The sequence below is a fragment of the Lutra lutra genome, chromosome 6 (genome assembly GCF_902655055.1).
Source record: "Lutra lutra chromosome 6, mLutLut1.2, whole genome shotgun sequence".
NCBI lineage: Eukaryota > Metazoa > Chordata > Mammalia > Carnivora > Mustelidae > Lutra > Lutra lutra.
The window spans coordinates 131021113-131039100 of record NC_062283.1 but is presented as its reverse complement, the minus strand read 5'-3'; the positions used below and the strand labels follow the sequence as shown (position 1 = coordinate 131039100).

The following is a 17988-nucleotide window of genomic DNA, read 5'->3' as shown; positions in this document are numbered from 1 at the left end:
TGAGACATAAATGTGGTCATTGATGTTCCAAGGGATTAAGACAGTGAAGTACCCAGTGTTCTTTAAGTGGTATATTACAAGCCAGTTTTTATGACTAAAACATTTTAGTATAGGATGTAAATACTCTAAGGTAAACTAAAGTAGAAAGTTATGGCTGCAAATCAGAATTAAGTTTCGTTCATTCATGTATCGTTCATTCATTCAACAGCCATCACAGAGCCCCAGTCAATAACCACCGGGTTGTTACGGCTAGTCCCTGAGATCCTCCTCAGTTCAGACCCCAGAGCCTGGGAGTTTGTGCTAGCCAGAGCAGGGGACCTGCTTACCGCCTGGTGAGCTCATCCGGACAGACGATCGCTCAGCGTCACTAAGCTGACTTTGTAGCTCTTGTACGCGCTGGAAAGCATCCAGCTTCACACTCCGCTCCTGGGCAAGCCGGCTTCTCATCTGAGGGGAAAAGTGCTTAGGAAGCAGAGATGCTTCCTGGTGCCTACTTTAGTTCCTAGGGTTCCTTGGAGAGTGTAGGTCCAGGCTGCCCCAGAAATACAAGTCCTCATGCATTCCTGGTCAGGCTGAACTCAGCCTTCTGAGGAGAGCTCCAAGAAGGCCAGAACTCAACCAAAGAGGAGCAGAGGCAGTGCTTAGAACTTTTATTGCCTTATCATAGCCAGGAGTTCACTCACGACATTTTTATCTTTTATGTTTATTTCACCAGAGTGGAGGGGAGGATAGGAAATGGAAGGGTCCAGTTCACAGAGGACCTTGTGGGTCAAAGCCACGAAACTACCACAGGAATGGGAGGGGGCCCCTGGACAATTTCAAGCAGAGGAAAGACCCAATCTCTCTCCCAGATCTCTGTTTGGCTCAACTCATCATTGGCAGGGATGCCCTGAGCACCATCCCCCACACCTTATATGAGGCCCCTAACAAGAGATGACCTTCGTATTTACTCATGTGGCCCTCTGCTCGCATAGCTTACGCCTAGTCCCCCAGCCAGAGAGTGGCTGGGTCCAAAGTGCCTCATCTGCAGAGATCACAGGTATTTTTTCAACTTATTTTTATTTATATAAATATAATTCTATATAGGTTATAAAAAGTAATTTAATTATAAAAATTATCTAAGAGTATAAAAAGTAATATAATTATAATTATATTAAAAATTATAAAGTACAAAAAAGCAATAATCATATAATGGATTGAATAGTGTCCCCTTGGCCCCCCAAAAAATTCATGTTTGCCTAGAACCTCAAAAGGTGACCTTACTTGGAAATAGTCTTTGCAGATGTAATTAAATCATGAGGAAGCCATACTGGATTAAGAGTGGGCCTTACATACAATAACTGATGCCTTCCTAAGAAGAGGAAAGGGCTCAGACACACAGAGGGACACATATGGAGAGGGCGATCGGATGAGGAAGGCAGAGATCGGAGTGATGTAGTTACAAGCCTAAGGAATGTCAAGGACTACAGGCAGCCACCACAAGCTAGGAGAGAGGCAGAGAACAGACTCTTTCTGAGAGCCCTCAGGAGGAGCCCACATCTTGATTTCAGGCTTCTGGCCTCCTGAACTCTGAGAGCATACATTTCACTTGTATTAAGCCATCTAGTTTGTGGTAATTTGTTACAACAGCCCCAGCAAACCATTCCACATGCTACTCTCAAAACTTCAGCCGCACATGTTTTAAATCCTACTCTCGTCTGCATGGACCCAATGAGAAGGCCTGTGAACTCTTGAAGCTGTGACCACAGGCTCATCTTACAAATATTAAGGAGCAGTTTCATGTGTGTGTGCAGATACTCTCAAGTGTAATGTAACTTTCAGTTAAAGATCAGATCCCCAGAGTTAGGAACATTTCCTAATACGAATAGCCCCAAGGTCCCTGTAGGTACTATAAGGATTGGTGTAAGCTCCTTAGCCCTCATGGGTAGGAACCAAGAAAAACATATCAAGACTCCCAAGGCCAGGCTGGGGCTAAGTCAACTTGAAAAATATTAGCAAAGGAAAGAAACATGCTTAGGAAGGACCTTGTGTTGTGTTAGGATCTTAAAGAAACCCCACCCCACTTCACAGAGATAGGTACAATGATTTGCCCAAAATCCACAAGCTGTTAGAGGCAGAGGCAGGATGTGAATCCAGGTCAATCTGTTTCCAAAATTGTCCACCTTCATTCAGATTCCCAGTAAAAAGACATACAGCCAATATTAATCAAGAGCTGTGTGTCAGTTTCAATTCTAAGTGCTTCATTGGAACTATCTGGTTCAATCCTCCTAAAAATCCCATGAATTGAGTATATTGTTCTCCACTGTACTGATGAGAAGACTGAAACACAGAGAGACCACAACCTAGCCCAAGGTCATGCAGTAGAGATCTGGCCCAAGGTCATGCAGTGGAGATCTGGCCCAAGGTCATGCAGTAGAGGCCCCAGGGCGTGAATCAGGAAATCTGACTCTAGGGCCTCCACTCTAAATGGTCTCCACAGGAGCAGGAGGTAGGCAAGGACAATCATGCTCTCCAAGGCCAGATGATCAAAATCTGCCCTTGGAATTGGAGGATGGAGAAGGATTAATGAAGTCACTGTGGGTCATAGGGGCTCTTGCTGGCTGAGGATGGATTGCTAGTTGGTGGTGAGCGGGACAGTAAGCCTGGGGCACAAGAGCTGTGCCCCAGGCTTACTGGGGTAGGTGAGTAATTTAGATTTTTACATGCATATACTAAAAAGATGTATTTGTTGAGAGAAGCCTCAAAATATTTGTCTTGACTATTTTTAGAATCTAGACAAAAATTAGTTGTTAACTAGAGAAGACTTTGAGAAACTAACACCTTATCTATTTTTAACTAGGCACAGGGCTCAAACTCATGACCCTGAGATAAAGACCAGGACTGAGATCCAGTAGGACATATAACTGATTGAGTCACCCAAAGGCCCCTAATGCCTTATTATTGGGTGGTTTTTAGAAAGGCATGATTTGAAGGATGAATATATGACACCAAATTTTTCTTAAGGATTCAAATCACAGTTTAGTTTTCACAAAATAAATGTGAAATTCTAATTTTCTTTTATTCTAAAGCTATCCATTTTTCTCTCCATTCCTCCACAAATATTTTCTCTAGCATTGCCTCAATTTAATTTTGGTCCTTTTTTTTTATTCTTGTCATTTATTTTTGTAGACTTCTCATTGATCTCCTCCTTAAGCACTTAAAACACTTGGCCAATAATCTAATTTAACTTTCCAACTTCGGTTTCCTAATATCTCTGGTGAATTAAGTGATTTATTCCTTCAGTGAATGTATAAGACATGCCTGTTCTGGAAGGTGCTACTTCTTTTGCATTTTGTATTGGATTACATTCTGTGGTCTCCTTTGTTAGAACTTGCATTAATCCATGTCTACGTCTGCTGTTTCTTCGTTTTTTTTTGTTTTTTTGTTTTTTTGTTTTTTTACCGTAGGGCTCTATTTAACAAAAATAGATTGTGTCTGGAAATCACATTTGCCTTTCCTTTTTGTCTCTGAGATTCCAGAAACACCTTGAATAAAATCCTCTTCTAATAGCTTCCATAATACTTGTTGCTTTTCCAGATTACCACTGGAATTTTCTAAAGGATCCCTAGTTCAAAAATTATAGTCCAGTGGAAACATGTTTGTCACGTGGGTTATAAAGGCACCAAGATTCTGGGCCTCAGGGCAGTGGAGCCATCATCCTCTCACCATTAGCAGCCTGAGCATCACCTCAGCATGGGCAGAAGTATTCCCATTATCCTGGTGGGCCTAGAAATGACAAAGGTGGGGGACACCAGAGGCATGGAAAATTCCAGAAGAAGGCCCCAGCTCTGGCTGGTGCATCCTGCTTGGCTTCCGAGGGGCTGCTCCCTATCTCTGGAGTTACCTGTTGGAGTTCTCTCTGACTTCTCTTCTGCTGAAGCTGGCCCAGCCTGGAAGCCCTCTCAGCCGCTTCTGTCAGGAGCTGCAGGTGCTGTTCCTTTTTCTCCACATCTTCCAGGAGCTTCTCCATGCTGGAGGTTTTCATCAGATCCATCTGTTGCCGGTGGCGAGCCTCCTGGGTCAACTTGTGTTGCAGCTCTCTCAGCAGTTGAGCCTGTGGCAGGAAAAGGGCAAAGCAATTGAAGAAGGCGCAAACTTTCCTTTCAGCAAAAGGCCCAGAAGGAGAAGTTGCCCAACGGGATAACCATCCCCTCCCAAGGGGTATCCCCCAAGGGCAAGACCCTGTGGTGAGCTCCTGGGCTCAGGGTCACAGAGCCCCGCCGTTTGGTTCTGGGTTACTAGCTGACAACAAGACTACCAGCATCTAGGCCACCTTGGGATTTACTGTAAGCCCTGAGGCAATAGTCAGGGAGACAACAAAAGGAACAAACCAGAAAAGCCAGCCAAGTGGTAATGCCACTGTAGAGCAATACCCGTCAAACAGTTCCAACTTTCAGTGCCCAAATGTGACGATGATATGTACGTTACTTAGCCTATTAATCATATAGTTGTATCTAGCACAAGCTACACGTGCAGTGTCACTGAGCACTCATCACCAAATAGCAGGGAAGGGTTAGCCCCAGGAGAGGGTGTGACCTAAGGCTGCAATGAGTGGACGAGGGAGGTTGTAATTTTGCCTCTGGTTTGACTTCCAAAATAGCTCTGGGGAAGCCAGGTTCCAGATGGTTAAGAGGGAAAAGAGGAGTAATAATTTGGTCCTGTTCTGAAATTTTTTTATCAGTAGCACCATAGGCACCTGAAGGTCAAACTCAGTTATAATACTAATACTAATATTATTTGTACGGTGATGCTACAGTTCACATAATTATACACCATCATTCACCTGGTGCATGATAATGGAGGATATAGGGTCCGGAAGGAACAAATTATATGTTATGTTTTAAACATGCCCAGCTTTCCCAGGCTCTTCTTTAAACTGAGCTCCTCTCTCTCTAAACCTTTCTGCTTCCTTCATGCTTGGAGAGTTGGTACAGCTATCAAGAGCTTAAACTTGGAAACACATTTCTTTTGGGGCCAGCCCCTACTGAGCAGCAACTTCTGGAATGGGTCATCCGGAAAAGACCCAAGACTCTTAGCTTGGGGAATAGTGCTGACGGGTGGGCCACACTCCGCGGGCACAAGGCTGCTGTCGATGGAAAGTGTGCTTGGAGATGGAAGGTCTGTGTCAAGGGCAGAGACCTACACCCCAAGATGCCCTCTGGGTAATAAGATCCTCAGAGAAACACACATGTACACACTACACACGGACGAATTATCTTTTGTGTGGGTAGTACTTGCCCGCCTTAGCCAAGTATGAACAAAAACAAAAGCCTTTTGGCCACTCTCCTTGGTTGCTGGGCTAGAGAGGAGGGAGAAGGGAAGCTGAGGTCTGGGTGGTGGTTCTCTGGCTCTGCCCTGTGCTTGAACCAGGCTCACAGTTCCAGGCAGCTACGGTGCTGTTTCCACTCCACGGGAGGCTTTGCAGATCGAGCTGAGAGAGAGGGAGGGACAGGGCTCCTGGGGCTCGGATACCTGGTTATGGTGCTGACGGAGCATCCTGGCATTGTCGGCCTGAGCCCTGGCCAGGGCCTGCCTTAGAGCCCGTAACTGTTGACGAAGTAAAACCACTTCTTGGTCTGCCATTTGCTGGACACTCAAGCACTCTTTTTTACTTTGCAGAGCTTCCTGTGAACGTCCCAAACCGAGTGAGATAGGAAATAAGTTTCCTTTCCATAATTTTAGTTCCATAAGCATCTCTAGAACACTTCGGTTATCCATGGTTTTTAAAGCTTCCTGTAGCAAGGAGCTCCCACCAGTCATTTCCTGTGTGTCTTCACTTAAGGACAGTGTGCCAGATCACAGTAAATTAAGACTTGCTGAAACACTAAGTGAACATGTCCAAACTACTAGTATTCTGTGCTTTGGTTTCAATTTGTCTTGAGGTTGGTTTTCTATCTATTTTGTTTACTTCATTTTCCTCAGATAATCATGTTCGAGACTCAAAGATCTGCAGTGGATTTTGTCAAGGCTGCCTCAAGCCCTCGGTAAAGCCGCCCCCTCCATCCTTGCCCTTCCCTCCTGCTAAATTCTCTCTCATCTCTTCTCCCGTTTGCTTCTTTGCCATTCGCTTCGGGCTCTTTCCTGTTTCTCTGAAGTTCTGACATGTTGCCACTTCCCAAGAAAACTCCCCAACCCCCAGATCCTTTAAGAGGGTTGGACTTGTCAACCAACACCTGTAGCCCCAGCAGCTCCTACCTCCAAGGAAGTCGGGCACCACCCACCTGGCCACGCCCTGCTGGGCGGGGCCTCCCTCCCCTCGCTCTCACCTTCTCCGCCCTGTTCACCTGGCGCTGGAAGCGAGCCTGCTGCACCGCCAGCCTCCAGTGGCCCAGGCTCCTCAATTTGCACACCAGCGCAGCCAGGCTGCTGCTGTCCTGCTCCAGAGCCTGCAGCTGCTCCTGCCGAGAGAAGCTCACTTTCAGAAAAGGCTGCCTTCAACACTCTTCCCCGGAGGGAAGGGCACAAATCCTAACATCAGCGCCCTGCCTTCCAGAGAACGACACAATGGTTCAGGGAGCCCCCAGCGCCCCCTTTTAAATGCCTGATGCAATGCTTTCTCGCGGAACCAGACTGGAATGCATACAGAGTGAGCCCGGGGTCAGATGCTGGGATGAAATGCCGGGATCCCGTTGCTAAATGAAATCACGTACTTTGGCTGGGTTTTCGTTCATTCCTTTATCAGGTCTGGCAGAGCCCCATTTCTTCTTTAGGCCCTTCAAATTGTCAATCCCTTCTGTTCTTACTTCGCTGATGAGCTCACACACTTTCTGGATCAAATTAATCTGGTTCTCATCCAGCTTTTCCTGCAAATTGCAGACTCAAATTCAGGAAGAGCAGGGGAGGAAGAGTCATCTTGCCTTCTAAAACCCGACTTTCAGAAATGATTCTACATGGAAAAACCATCCACTCAGTTATTCCATTAGGAATTATCTGGAAGTCTCACAAGCAGCCCCGTTAGCATTGTCTACAATCCACAGGGATTGTGGACCCTACACACGTTAGAGTCCAAGTTGTCAGTGCTGAGGTAAGTTGAGTGGATAGAAAAGTGGAAGGTCACAGGTAGAAAACTGAATCACCCCTCCTCTCCCAAAAGGTTGCTTGAGAATTTGAACCTAGGGATTTTTTTTTTTTAAGATTTTATTTATTTATTTGACAGAGAGATCACAAGCAGGCAGAGAGGCAGGCAGAGAGAGAGGAGGAAGCAGGCTCCCTGCTGAGCAGAGAGCCCAATTCGGGGCTCGATCCCAAGACTCTGAGATCACGACCCGAGCCGAAGGCAGCGGCTTAACCCACTGAGCCACCCAGGCGCCCCCTAGGGATTTTTGCTATCAGGTTGACTCAGCAGAATCTGACCAGATAAAACACTATAGATGAGCCACCAATGAGGAACTACATTAAAAATAGATAAAGTAGAGGAAGGAATCAGGCTGGCCACCTTCCCATTTAGGTTCCAGCAGAAATCTCATGACACAGCCTGTTCTGAATGGCTTATGGATAATGACCTGTGGTGGGATGGCTTGATCATCACTAAATATAACTACAAACCCTGCATCCTTGGGTGAGGGGAGAAAGTTGGGTGTCCTCTCATCTTTGAACCACTTCCCTGGAAAGGAAAGCAGGAGGATACTGTCCAGCTGGGCAGTCATGGCAAGACGTCTGGCTGCTGGCCACACAGCCAAAGCTTTACCACCCACTTGGGACCCTGGGGTAGAACAGGGACTCTCTGATTTGGCAGGGGGTAGGGGGCATGTGGAACTAGTTTAGTTCCACATGAGAGAATCCACTAGTAGAGAATCCACTTTCCATCTAGGAATCTGGCATAAGTTAAAAAAAAACTTAAGAATATTTTCAATAATTTCATACCCGAGAGATGACTTAGCAAATTCCAGACTTCACTGTCTGTTCATCCCTCTCCTGCAGTACCAGGCCCAGTGCATTTTGGTTTTGACCCTATAATATTTGTAAGCACTGGTATTTTATGGACCCTTCATAAGTAGGAAGGAATCTCCGATCCTCTCTGATACCCACTAACGCAGAGCACTGGTGGAAGCTCCTCTCAATGGAACAACTTCAGGCACCAGCTGGAATGTTCCAGGAGAGACAATGAAGTAAGGGCACATTGGGGGCTGGCTCTGGAAAACATCCAATAGCAGAAGAGGAGGCAAGTTTGTACTGAAATTCACATTTGTGGGGCAGTTGGACTAGGCCCTGTGATGGCCCATTTTAGGCACGGGGCCTCCGTCTTATGATGCTCTGGCATCATAAGAAAGTGACAGGCTTCCCCCTCCCCCATCCCATGCTGTGGGCACAGGGGCACCCCATCACTCCTCTTCTGGATGGACGACCTTCATTGACAGTCCAGCAGCTCCCAGACACTGGATGTGAGAGACACTGGATGTGGATGGTCAGCATTTTTATACGTTGAAAACCCCTCTGAAAGTGAATTCAAATTCTGAATCTGTGCAGTTGAGCCTTCAGGAGGTTCATGTTGTTACTGACACTGGGGTCTGGCCTGGCTCAGGGCACTGAACTTTCCTGTTTGGAGGGTTGCACTCAATAGACTAAACAGTGATATCAACTGTTGAGGTTTTGGAGAAGATGCCCCCTGCCCTCCCTTAACAGCAATCAGCTATATACAGAATAATGAAACCTGACCATTCTCTTACACCATACACAAATAAAACTCTATTTGGGTAAAAGACCTCAATGTGAGACAGGAATCCATCAAAATCCTAGAGGAGAGCATAGGCAGTAACCTCTTCGACATTGGCCACAGCAACTTCTTTCAAGACACATGTCCAAAGGCAAGGGAAATGACAGCAAAAATGAACTTCATCAAGATCAAAAGCTTCTGGGTGCGTGGGTGGCTCAGTTGATTAAGCCGCTGCCTTCGGCTCAGGTCGTGGTCCCAGGGTCCTGGGATCGAGTCCCGCATCGGGCTCCTTGCTCAGTGGGGAGCCTGCTTCTCTCTCTGCCTCTGCCTGCCGCTCTGCCTCTGCTTGTGCTCTCCCTCTCTCTCTCTCTGACAAATAAATGAATGAAATCTTTAAAAAAAAAAAAGATCAAAAGCTTCTATACAGCAAAGGAAACAGTCAGTGAAACAAACAGGCAACCCATAGAATGGGAGAAGACAATTGCAAATGACACTACAGACAAAGGGATGGTATTCAAGATCTATAAAGAACTCCTCAAACTCAACTCCCAAAAAACAAATACTCAAGTAACAAAAGGGGCAGAAGACATGAACAGACACTTCTTCAAAGAAGACATACAAATGGCTAACAGAAAAATGAAAAAATGTTCATCATCATTAGCCATCAGGGAAATTCAAATCAAAACCACATTGAGATACCACCTTACACCAGTTAGAACAGCCAAAATCAACAAGACAGTAAACAACAAAGTGTTGGAGAGGATGTGGAGAAAGGGGAACCTTCTTACACTGTTGGTGGGAATGCAAGTTGGTGCATCAACTTTGGAAAACAGTGTGGAGGTTCCTCAAAAAATTAAAAGTAGAGCTACCCTATGACCCCACAATTGCACTACTGGGTATTTACCCCAAAGATACAGACGTAGTGAAAAGAAGGGCCATATGTACCCCAGTGTTCATAGCAGTAGTGTCCACAGTAGCCAAAGTGTGGAAAGAGCCCTTCAATAGATGAATGGATAAAGAAGATGTTGTCCATATATATAATGGACTATTACTCAGCCATCAGAAAGGAGGAATGCCCACCATTTGCATCGACATGGATGGAACTGAAAGAGATTATGCTGAGTGAAATAAGTCAAGCAGAGAAAGACAATTATTATATGGTTTCACTTATTTGTGGAACAAAAGGAATAGCATGGAGGACATTGGGAGAAAAAAGGATAAAATGAAAAGAGGGGGGGAATCAGAGGGGGAGATGAACCATGAGAGACTATGGATTCTGGGAATCAAACTGAGGGTTTTAGAGGAGAGGGGGGTAGGGGGATAGGTGAGCCTGGTGATGGTATTAAGGAGGGCACAGATTGCATGGAGCACTGGGTGTCATACACAAGCAATGAATCATGGAGCACTACACCAAAAACTAATGATACACTGTATGGTCACTAACATAATAATTTAAAAAAAGCAATCAGATGGCACCAATGGCAGCCGGCCACAGAGTGAGGAAACAGCAACTATCTAAATTGTTTAAAATTCAGTGCCTGTCTTAGCAAAACAATGACAACACATTGCTGACCCCTCCCTGCCGTGAACACTGAGCACCAGAGAATTCTTGGGCCCTGGAGGCTCTTGGTACCACACAGCCCACTCTGTCATCCATTGCTGTATGCGTGGCGCCTGTGGAGGTCACTTACCCTTGGCTCCCACAGGGCCGCCCAGATGTCCGACACATGTCACTTACTTTTATGTGCAAGCACGTTGCAAACAGAGCTTGGACTAATGCTTCATATTCTTCCTGGACTTCTTTTCTGATCTGCTTGTTGAGATTCAGATTCTCCTCTTCCAAATCTGTGAGTCGAGCTCTCAGAGCGGTGATTTCCATGATCATAGCATGACTGAGCTCTGCAACCTAATGGCGGAAATACTGTTTGAATGCAAGAGAACTCAAGCAATCCAAACGGCTACTAATATGGAATAGTTCTTCATATATCGGGGTCAGATTTGTTCTTCTACTTTGAATCTAGTGAAAGAAGCAAACATCCTGTTGTACAAATATGGGTGGGAGGATCCAAGGTTGGTTTAGGGGTCTCAGAACAGTACCAGACACATAGTAGGTGTCCAATGAATGGTTGTTGAATGAATGACCCCAGAAGAGACACACTTAACACTTCTTAACTGGATACAATACTTCAGCTGTCTTCATCTCCATTTCCAAATGGGCCTTCTTTGACACCTCAACCTAAATACCTTTTCTGTGGAATTCACTTATCCTGGCCTCAAAAGAAAACAAACGAACCCCCAACCCCAACCCAAAAATAACAACAAAAGAAGAAAAATCAAAGCAGTAAAAAATAACAAAAACCACCCCAAAACTAAGAATAATGCCCTTATTGCTTTAAAAAGTGAAAACATCCTCCTCAGGTGTTTCCGCAGAGTATCTTCATCAATGAGACTTCTCCGGGCCACTCTTGATGCGGGCACAAGAAAATGACACTAGGAAGTCCCCTGTCTGGTTACTGCTGAGAATGTGGATTGCGAGCTGGGAAAGAGAAGCTTTTTGGGAAGAATGGACTTACCTGACCAGCGTTGTCTTCAGGTGGATCTGAATCTCTTCGGATAATATCTAATTCCTGAAGAGAAGAAAACAGTGCACAACCAAACTCAAACATTTATTCTTCCAGCCATGCCTCAGTTTACCTCAACATGCTCCACACACCCCCTGTTTGTGTGGATGGAGCTTCATTTTCAGATCTCTGGGCTCCCTCTGGAGTCCTACTGCCCCTGTTGCCCCACTGGACTTCAGGGTGCCTAACATGAGATCTGGAGATAGTGTTCACTTCCAGATATCCACACTGATGCCGAAGACTTGGCTATAGGGATAAGCCAAACTGGGGGTGAAGTCCAGACCCCTTGGGTATTTGAATGCTTCAATTGATTTTTTTTCAGACTTTAGCACTTTTCTTAGGTAAAAAGTAATATTACATTGAACCTCTGATGCAATCCGTTTTAAAACAGTGTGCAATCTAGGACAGGATCCCACTAATCCCACTGGTGGGACCTGATTCTAAGGAAGTCTCATCAGTGAGACCCATGACGTGCATCCTGAGGACAGTTTACTCAAGGATCGTGGCTTCTCTGTTAGACCAGGGACAGCACAAGGTACTTTGTGTTTGCTCAGGTCAGCTATGCATTTTCCCAGGGGTAGGGAGGCAACTCCTTTGTCACCAGTGTTTTATATTCCCCACTAGACACCTCCAAAGCACACAGCCTGGTGTTCCTGGGCCATCACCCTTGCAGCTGAGAATACCAGAGCCCAGGAAAACGAACCAGTGAGAGGAGACTTTGGGGGGTACTGTTCACCCGCCCTTCTTGTGTGAGAACACTCCCCTCTTCCCATTCTAGTCGCCTCTTCAGAGTGAGTCCTGGGCCTCCCTCCCCACATCTACCCCATCGCACATCCTCTCTCCCTGGGAACATACCTGCTCTTTCTGGAAGAGCTGCTGCCGAGCGTGCTCCAACACATGCTCGTAACACATGGAGTAGCTCTCAAAGTTGCTGCGTTCTCTTGCCATCACATCGCAACCCAAGGAAAGGAGGCAGCCCTCAAAGTGGTCTTTCCTGAACGTGACCTGAAAAGGAAGGGGCATTATTCACAGCAACTCCAGCAGGAAGGCCTCACATGCCAGGGCCCACATTGCCTTGGCTCTCAGACCCAGGTCCATATCTCAGCCACGGAAAAACATGGGTTCTGGCCTTGCGAGTCTCTCTTTCAGGTCCACTCTCTCAGTATTTGCAGGGTAGGAACGAGAGCACAAATGGACACCTGCATGCCACGTACCAAAGTACCCTAGATATTTAAGGGTCATAAATCAAACTAATAAACTATTAATTCTCCTACTTTGAAAAATAGATCTTCGAAGTAACTTGGAAGGCCAGGTTTGACTTGATCATTCTTGGACTACTCTGGGTTCTGTGCTGAAATGTGGTGACTTGGAGAGAGCTGGTCACCAACCTGTAGCTTACAGCACAACCCCTTGTCCTCCCACGTCTGGCCCCACATCACACTGTGGAGGGTGCTCACATGCCCGTGAACAGACAGTCCGGCTAGCTACACCCCACACAGCCGCCCTGGACCGCCCCTCAGGCCAGCGTGTGCACGCTGGCGGTAAGGTCCACTCTCCTTCTGGGGAGCAGGATCTGGAGACTCTGCGGGGAGAATTCCAGGGCGCCAGGTTCCTGAAGTGTGGTCTAGAGTGAATATCAGAGATCTGAGGGGGCATGTCCCCTTGGCTGTGAGGAAGAGCAGACTTGGAGAAGAGCCAGAGGAGCCGTCTGGAGAATGAGCCTCTGTCGGGGCCCCCCTCTTGCTCTGGTGGAAGAGACATACTGCTACTCTCTCAACCGTCCCATTCCTTCCCTTTCTCGAAGAGATCCGGCACCTTTCTGAAGAGGTAGCCATTAAGGAACAGAGGAAAAGTCCGCCCCTCCCAGGCAAGCTTAGATTTCGGCTCTGGAGAGAAATGGGAGCCAACGTGTAGAAGAGAGGACAGATCGACCTGTGTAGTGCCTGCATGTCCAGGCGAGGGCTCGTGTGTGTCTCGGTGTCTCTATCACGAGTGCATCTCTGTGCCTTTGTGGATATGTTTGTATGTCTGGATCTATTAGAATACATGTATATGTGTGTCTGTGTCTCTCTGTGGATGTCTCTGTGATAGTCTATATATTCTCTGTGTCTATGTGTGTCCCTGTGTGTATCAGTGTGTCTATGTGTGTATCTGGGTGTCTTAGGGGGCCTGCTCCACGACCCAGCCCGCATGAGTACATGAGCTTTATCTGTAACACTTGTGGGGTCAGGAGGGTTTCAGGCTCACTGGCAGGGTGCTACAGAAGTTTCTGGCTTGGGGCGGGTCCTGTGTCCCCATGAGGGCCAGTACACTGTCCTATCAGTGAACCTCAGTGCCCCCACCAACCTCCAGAGAAAGCCCAGCCAGGCTTTGCCAAGGCGAGTTACTGAGACAAGCTAGCAGAGATGGCAAACAGTGATAGAACCCAGGACGGATGGAGTGAGGAGAGTGGCTCGCACCCACTGCTGATGGCAGGGGAAATCAGGGTGGCATTTTGGAGGCCAAACTAGCTGTATCTGTGAAAAGATTTTAAAATGTTCATGCCCTTTGGCCCAGTAATTCCTCTTCCAGAACGTCATCTTTAGGGGTTAATAGAAGTGACACACAAAAATATATGTAAGCCTTTCTGACAAAACGAGAAATAGAAAGGACCAAGAGTGCCCAATAAAGGGAAATAGTTTGAATCTTTCTCACCTGTCTGTACAAGGAAATACTAGACAGCCACCAAAAATCTTGTGGACAGATACATTCATTGACAAGGAAACATGTTGATAACATGTACTCAAGTGAAAACAAGGACTCTATAATAAAAGGGCATATAGAATGATTTAATTTGATTTTAAAAAGTTAATGAATTAAAAAAATGATAAAGTTTGGAAGGAAATGGGCCAACATAATAATAGTAGTTATCAGTGAGGGTAAGCTAATGAGTGTATTTTCTAATACATCATATTCCTATTTTCTAATATAATCATAACATGTGTACACAATTAAGATAATTATATATGAAAATATACACCTAATGAAAAGATAGTAAAGCTTTTGTAAAGATCAACAGCCACAGCAGCTTGGGTGCATTGAAGAGAGGCAGAATGGAAACCATAGGTGACGCCCTCTGTTCATGCGGGATTTAATGAAGAGGAGCCAGGCAGTCAGGGCAAGGCACTCAGCCTCCCTCCTTCATCCCCTGGGGGTTCCTCACAGGGAGCGGGCGTGAGGGCAATCTACGCCACTCTGGAAAATGAGCAGTAGGACAGGTGGATTTATCTTCTGACATCCAGGCAAGGGGAACCAAGGCCCTTGAGTTCTTAATAGTGACAGGGTCAAGGCTATGTGATTTAGTAATGACAAAGGAAATACTTCCCAGACTGAATATGATGAAAGCCTGAAACATTGAAAAGCCTGAATGTGAGACCACATTCAAGGCCATCATGATGTGGCTGGTGACCCCATCTGGTGGGCTGGGGCCAGGGCTTGGAATCAGCCACAGTGACTCACCTCTCACTGTCCTGGACAGCAGTGTCTGGACCTGAGCATGCCAGTAAGGCCTCCAACAGCTTTTTAGCAGAGCAAACACTTCTCAAACCAGTATCACCATAGCTGCCATAGTAGATATAGAATCCCAAACAAGCAGCAAGGTAGACTTGAACCTCAATGGCCTTCTACCATCCCCTCTTAGCCAGTGTGACACTTTACCCAGTAAGGGGAGTCACCTCTGGTTCACCAGAGGTGAAGGAATGGCCAGGACCCCCTTGAGTATCTCCAGAATCCAGAGAAATCGTATTTTGTTATTGTGTTTCTTAAAAGCTCTTCTGCAACCTACCCTTGCCTTCTTGGGTCACTAAATGTCAGCTCTGTGTCAAAATGCAGCAGGAAGTAGGTTCATCTTCCAACTTCAGGGCAGGTCCTTGGGTTCCATACACAGAGTGAAGACCATGTCCTCCAGTGGGCTGATTCCTTCACCAATAGTTAAACCTGAACTGTGATGAATGGCCCTGGCTGGAAAATCCACCAGATTCTTCCGGAGAGCCAGCCTGGGGTGAAGCATGGTAGGTGCTAGGCCTTGTTATGGCAAAAGTCTGGCTTTGCTGGGAGCAAAATGCACTTCTGTGGTTTGTTCTATCGTGGAACCCCTCATAATTGATCTAATATCAGGCACACACAAGGTGTTTTGATGATATTTCTAAAACCCACCTCTGGTGACAAAATGCTTCAGTGACTTTCCACTGACTCTGGGATGAAATCCAGACTCCTAAGGATTGCCTACAAGGCCATTCAGCAGCTGACCCTGTCTTCCTTTTCAATGTCCTCCTCTGAACTCTGCTATACTCCCTTCTTAGATTTCTCTGCCTTCCTTCCCCAGCCCCTCTTCATCTGGTTAATTCCTATTTGTACTTTAAGACTTGGCCCAGACAACCCCTCCTCCAGGAAGTCTTCCCTGACCATTTCTTCCCTACCCTCTAGATGGGTTGTATCTCCTGTGTATGCCTCCCTCAAATCATTTAATGTAAAGTGCCTTTTTTGACACTTCTGGGTCACCTGATTCCATAAGTTCTTTGAGGGCTAGAACTGTACCTTTTGCCTTTAATCTAATAAAGTGTCTAGGGGGGAAGGCAAAGGAGATCTATAAACACTTGCTAAATGAATGAATGACTTTTGGCATGTGAATGGAAATGGTTCTGGAATCCACACAATAGACTATTATAGTTCTGGTTTGCAGTAAAGGTCAGTCTCTAACTTTCGGTCAGCATATTTGGTATAAAATTTGGGCAAGATGTTAGATCGTGAAAGACTGGTTTCCTAGAATTTGGAGAAGGAGACAAAGATCACTAGAGGCCAGTATGGATTCGAGAAAAATCAAGTCAGATGAACCTTTTCCTCAAGTAATATAATGTATGCGGTGTACCTGAATTTCAGCAGGAGATCTGGAAAAGTTCCTCATGATGTCCTTGTGGACCAATGGAGAACATAGGCTAGGTGACAGTACAACAGATGGGCTGCTGGCCATGGAATGACTATGCCCAAAGAGTGTGGTCAGCCTGAAGGGAACCCCCAGGGAGGTAGTACAGGGCTTGGGGACCTGTCCTGACATACACTCTTAGTAATGACTTGAATGAGGAGACTGTGGGCAGGCTGACATGAGCCTAGGAGGGAGAGAGAGTACGCTGGATGATAAAAATCCAGATTTTGAAGGATTTCAAGTTCAGACTGGACGAAACTGAGTAAGAACAAGGCTAATAATAAGGCAGCAGCAGGATGTCTGAAGGCAACGTGGCTTCAGGAGACTGTCAGCCTAATGAGTCATCCATGACGTGGCTGCCAATACCCAGGACTCTCATGGCATTAATCAAAGCAGAACATGCATTAACAAGTACGCTTTCCACCTGGTCAGATGATCTTGAACTTAGAGGGGACAGACCAGGATGGGAGGGCTGTTCATATAAAGTGAGTGAAGGACATGAAGGCAGTTTAGTCTGAAGAAGAGACGTCAGGGCTCATGTCCTCTGCCCAGAAGCACCCAGGTGAGGGGGGGGAGCACGGTGCCTGCTCCCTTTTCCAGTTCATGTGCCCTGGCTTGGGCTGCACCCATCTGGAGGAAGGGTGGGTTTGTAACCCACCACCCAGAGGGACACCCCTTCGGGTTTGTGCTACTAGAGCAGGTCCTTCGTTGTAATTTTACTGAGGCTTCACATACGCCAGCAATGGTGCTCATTGAGTTTCTCTGACAGACCTGCCTTTAGATACCTAATGGCTTGTTGTGAGGGATCAGAACTATGATCGGTGGTGTCCTGGGGACAGAACTAGGATCCATGATGGAGGTGGTGGGGAGGCCAAGCCAATCCAGGGAGAGCTGCCTGAAACACAAGCTGCCAGGAGAGGTGGGGAGGGCGGGTGGGCTTGGAAGAGAGAGAGTTCCTTGTCACTGCATATGATCCAGAAGAGGCTTAGAGGTCCACCAGGCATAGAGTTTGGAGGGATCTAACGTCCTGGTGTCCTCTTCTTCCAAGACACTGGCAGGTAGACACCAACCCCTTCAGTGTGCTTTGGGTATCAGTTAGACCTGACATGGGTTTGCCCTAATTCCCACATTCTCTCCTAGACAATCCCATCTTCAATGTTGGAGTAAAGGATATATATAGGGGTTGAGCAGATCTTGAGCCACAAACTTTTTGTTTGTTTTTATTGTGGTAAAATATACCTCTTGTAACATTTGCCATTGAAACCATTTTTTTTTTTTAAGTTATCTCCACACTCAAGGTGGGGCTCGAACTCTTGACTCTTAAGATTAAGAGTCACATGCTTTACCGACTGAGTCAGCCAGGCGCCACCATTTAGACAATTTTAAGTGTAAAGTTCAGTGGCATTAAGTTCATTCACACTGTTGTACAATCAACTGCTAGAACTCTTTTCATCTTGCACAACTGAAACACCTGTTCCCGCTAAACACCAACTCCCCATCCCCCCTCCCCTCAGCTCCTAACAAACCACCATTCATTCTACTTTCTGTCTCTATGAATTCGACTACTGTGGGTATTTCACAGCAGTGGAATCACGTAGCATTTATTCTTTTGTGACCAGCTTTTTTCCCTGAGCATAAGGTCTTTGAGCTTCATCTATGATGAAGCACATGTCAGAATTTCCTTCCTTTTTTAAGGAGAACCAAAAAATTTTTTG

The 17988-nt window shown here is 46.3% G+C and overlaps 1 protein-coding gene across 1 annotated transcript in view; it reads right to left on the bottom strand.

The window, feature by feature from the left end:
• Positions 1-17988, bottom strand: part of LOC125102363 (uncharacterized) — a 185629-nt gene that overhangs the window by 4995 nt on the left and 162646 nt on the right. The window contains exons 38-45 of the mRNA XM_047733495.1: positions 12169-12318; positions 11266-11319; positions 10431-10598; positions 6690-6842; positions 6306-6437; positions 5512-5664; positions 3884-4093; positions 327-447 (exon numbers count right to left, since the gene is read on the bottom strand). Coding sequence (XP_047589451.1) covers positions 327-447; positions 3884-4093; positions 5512-5664; positions 6306-6437; positions 6690-6842; positions 10431-10598; positions 11266-11319; positions 12169-12318 — 1141 coding nt within the window. The remainder of the gene's footprint in view (positions 1-326; positions 448-3883; positions 4094-5511; positions 5665-6305; positions 6438-6689; positions 6843-10430; positions 10599-11265; positions 11320-12168; positions 12319-17988) is intronic.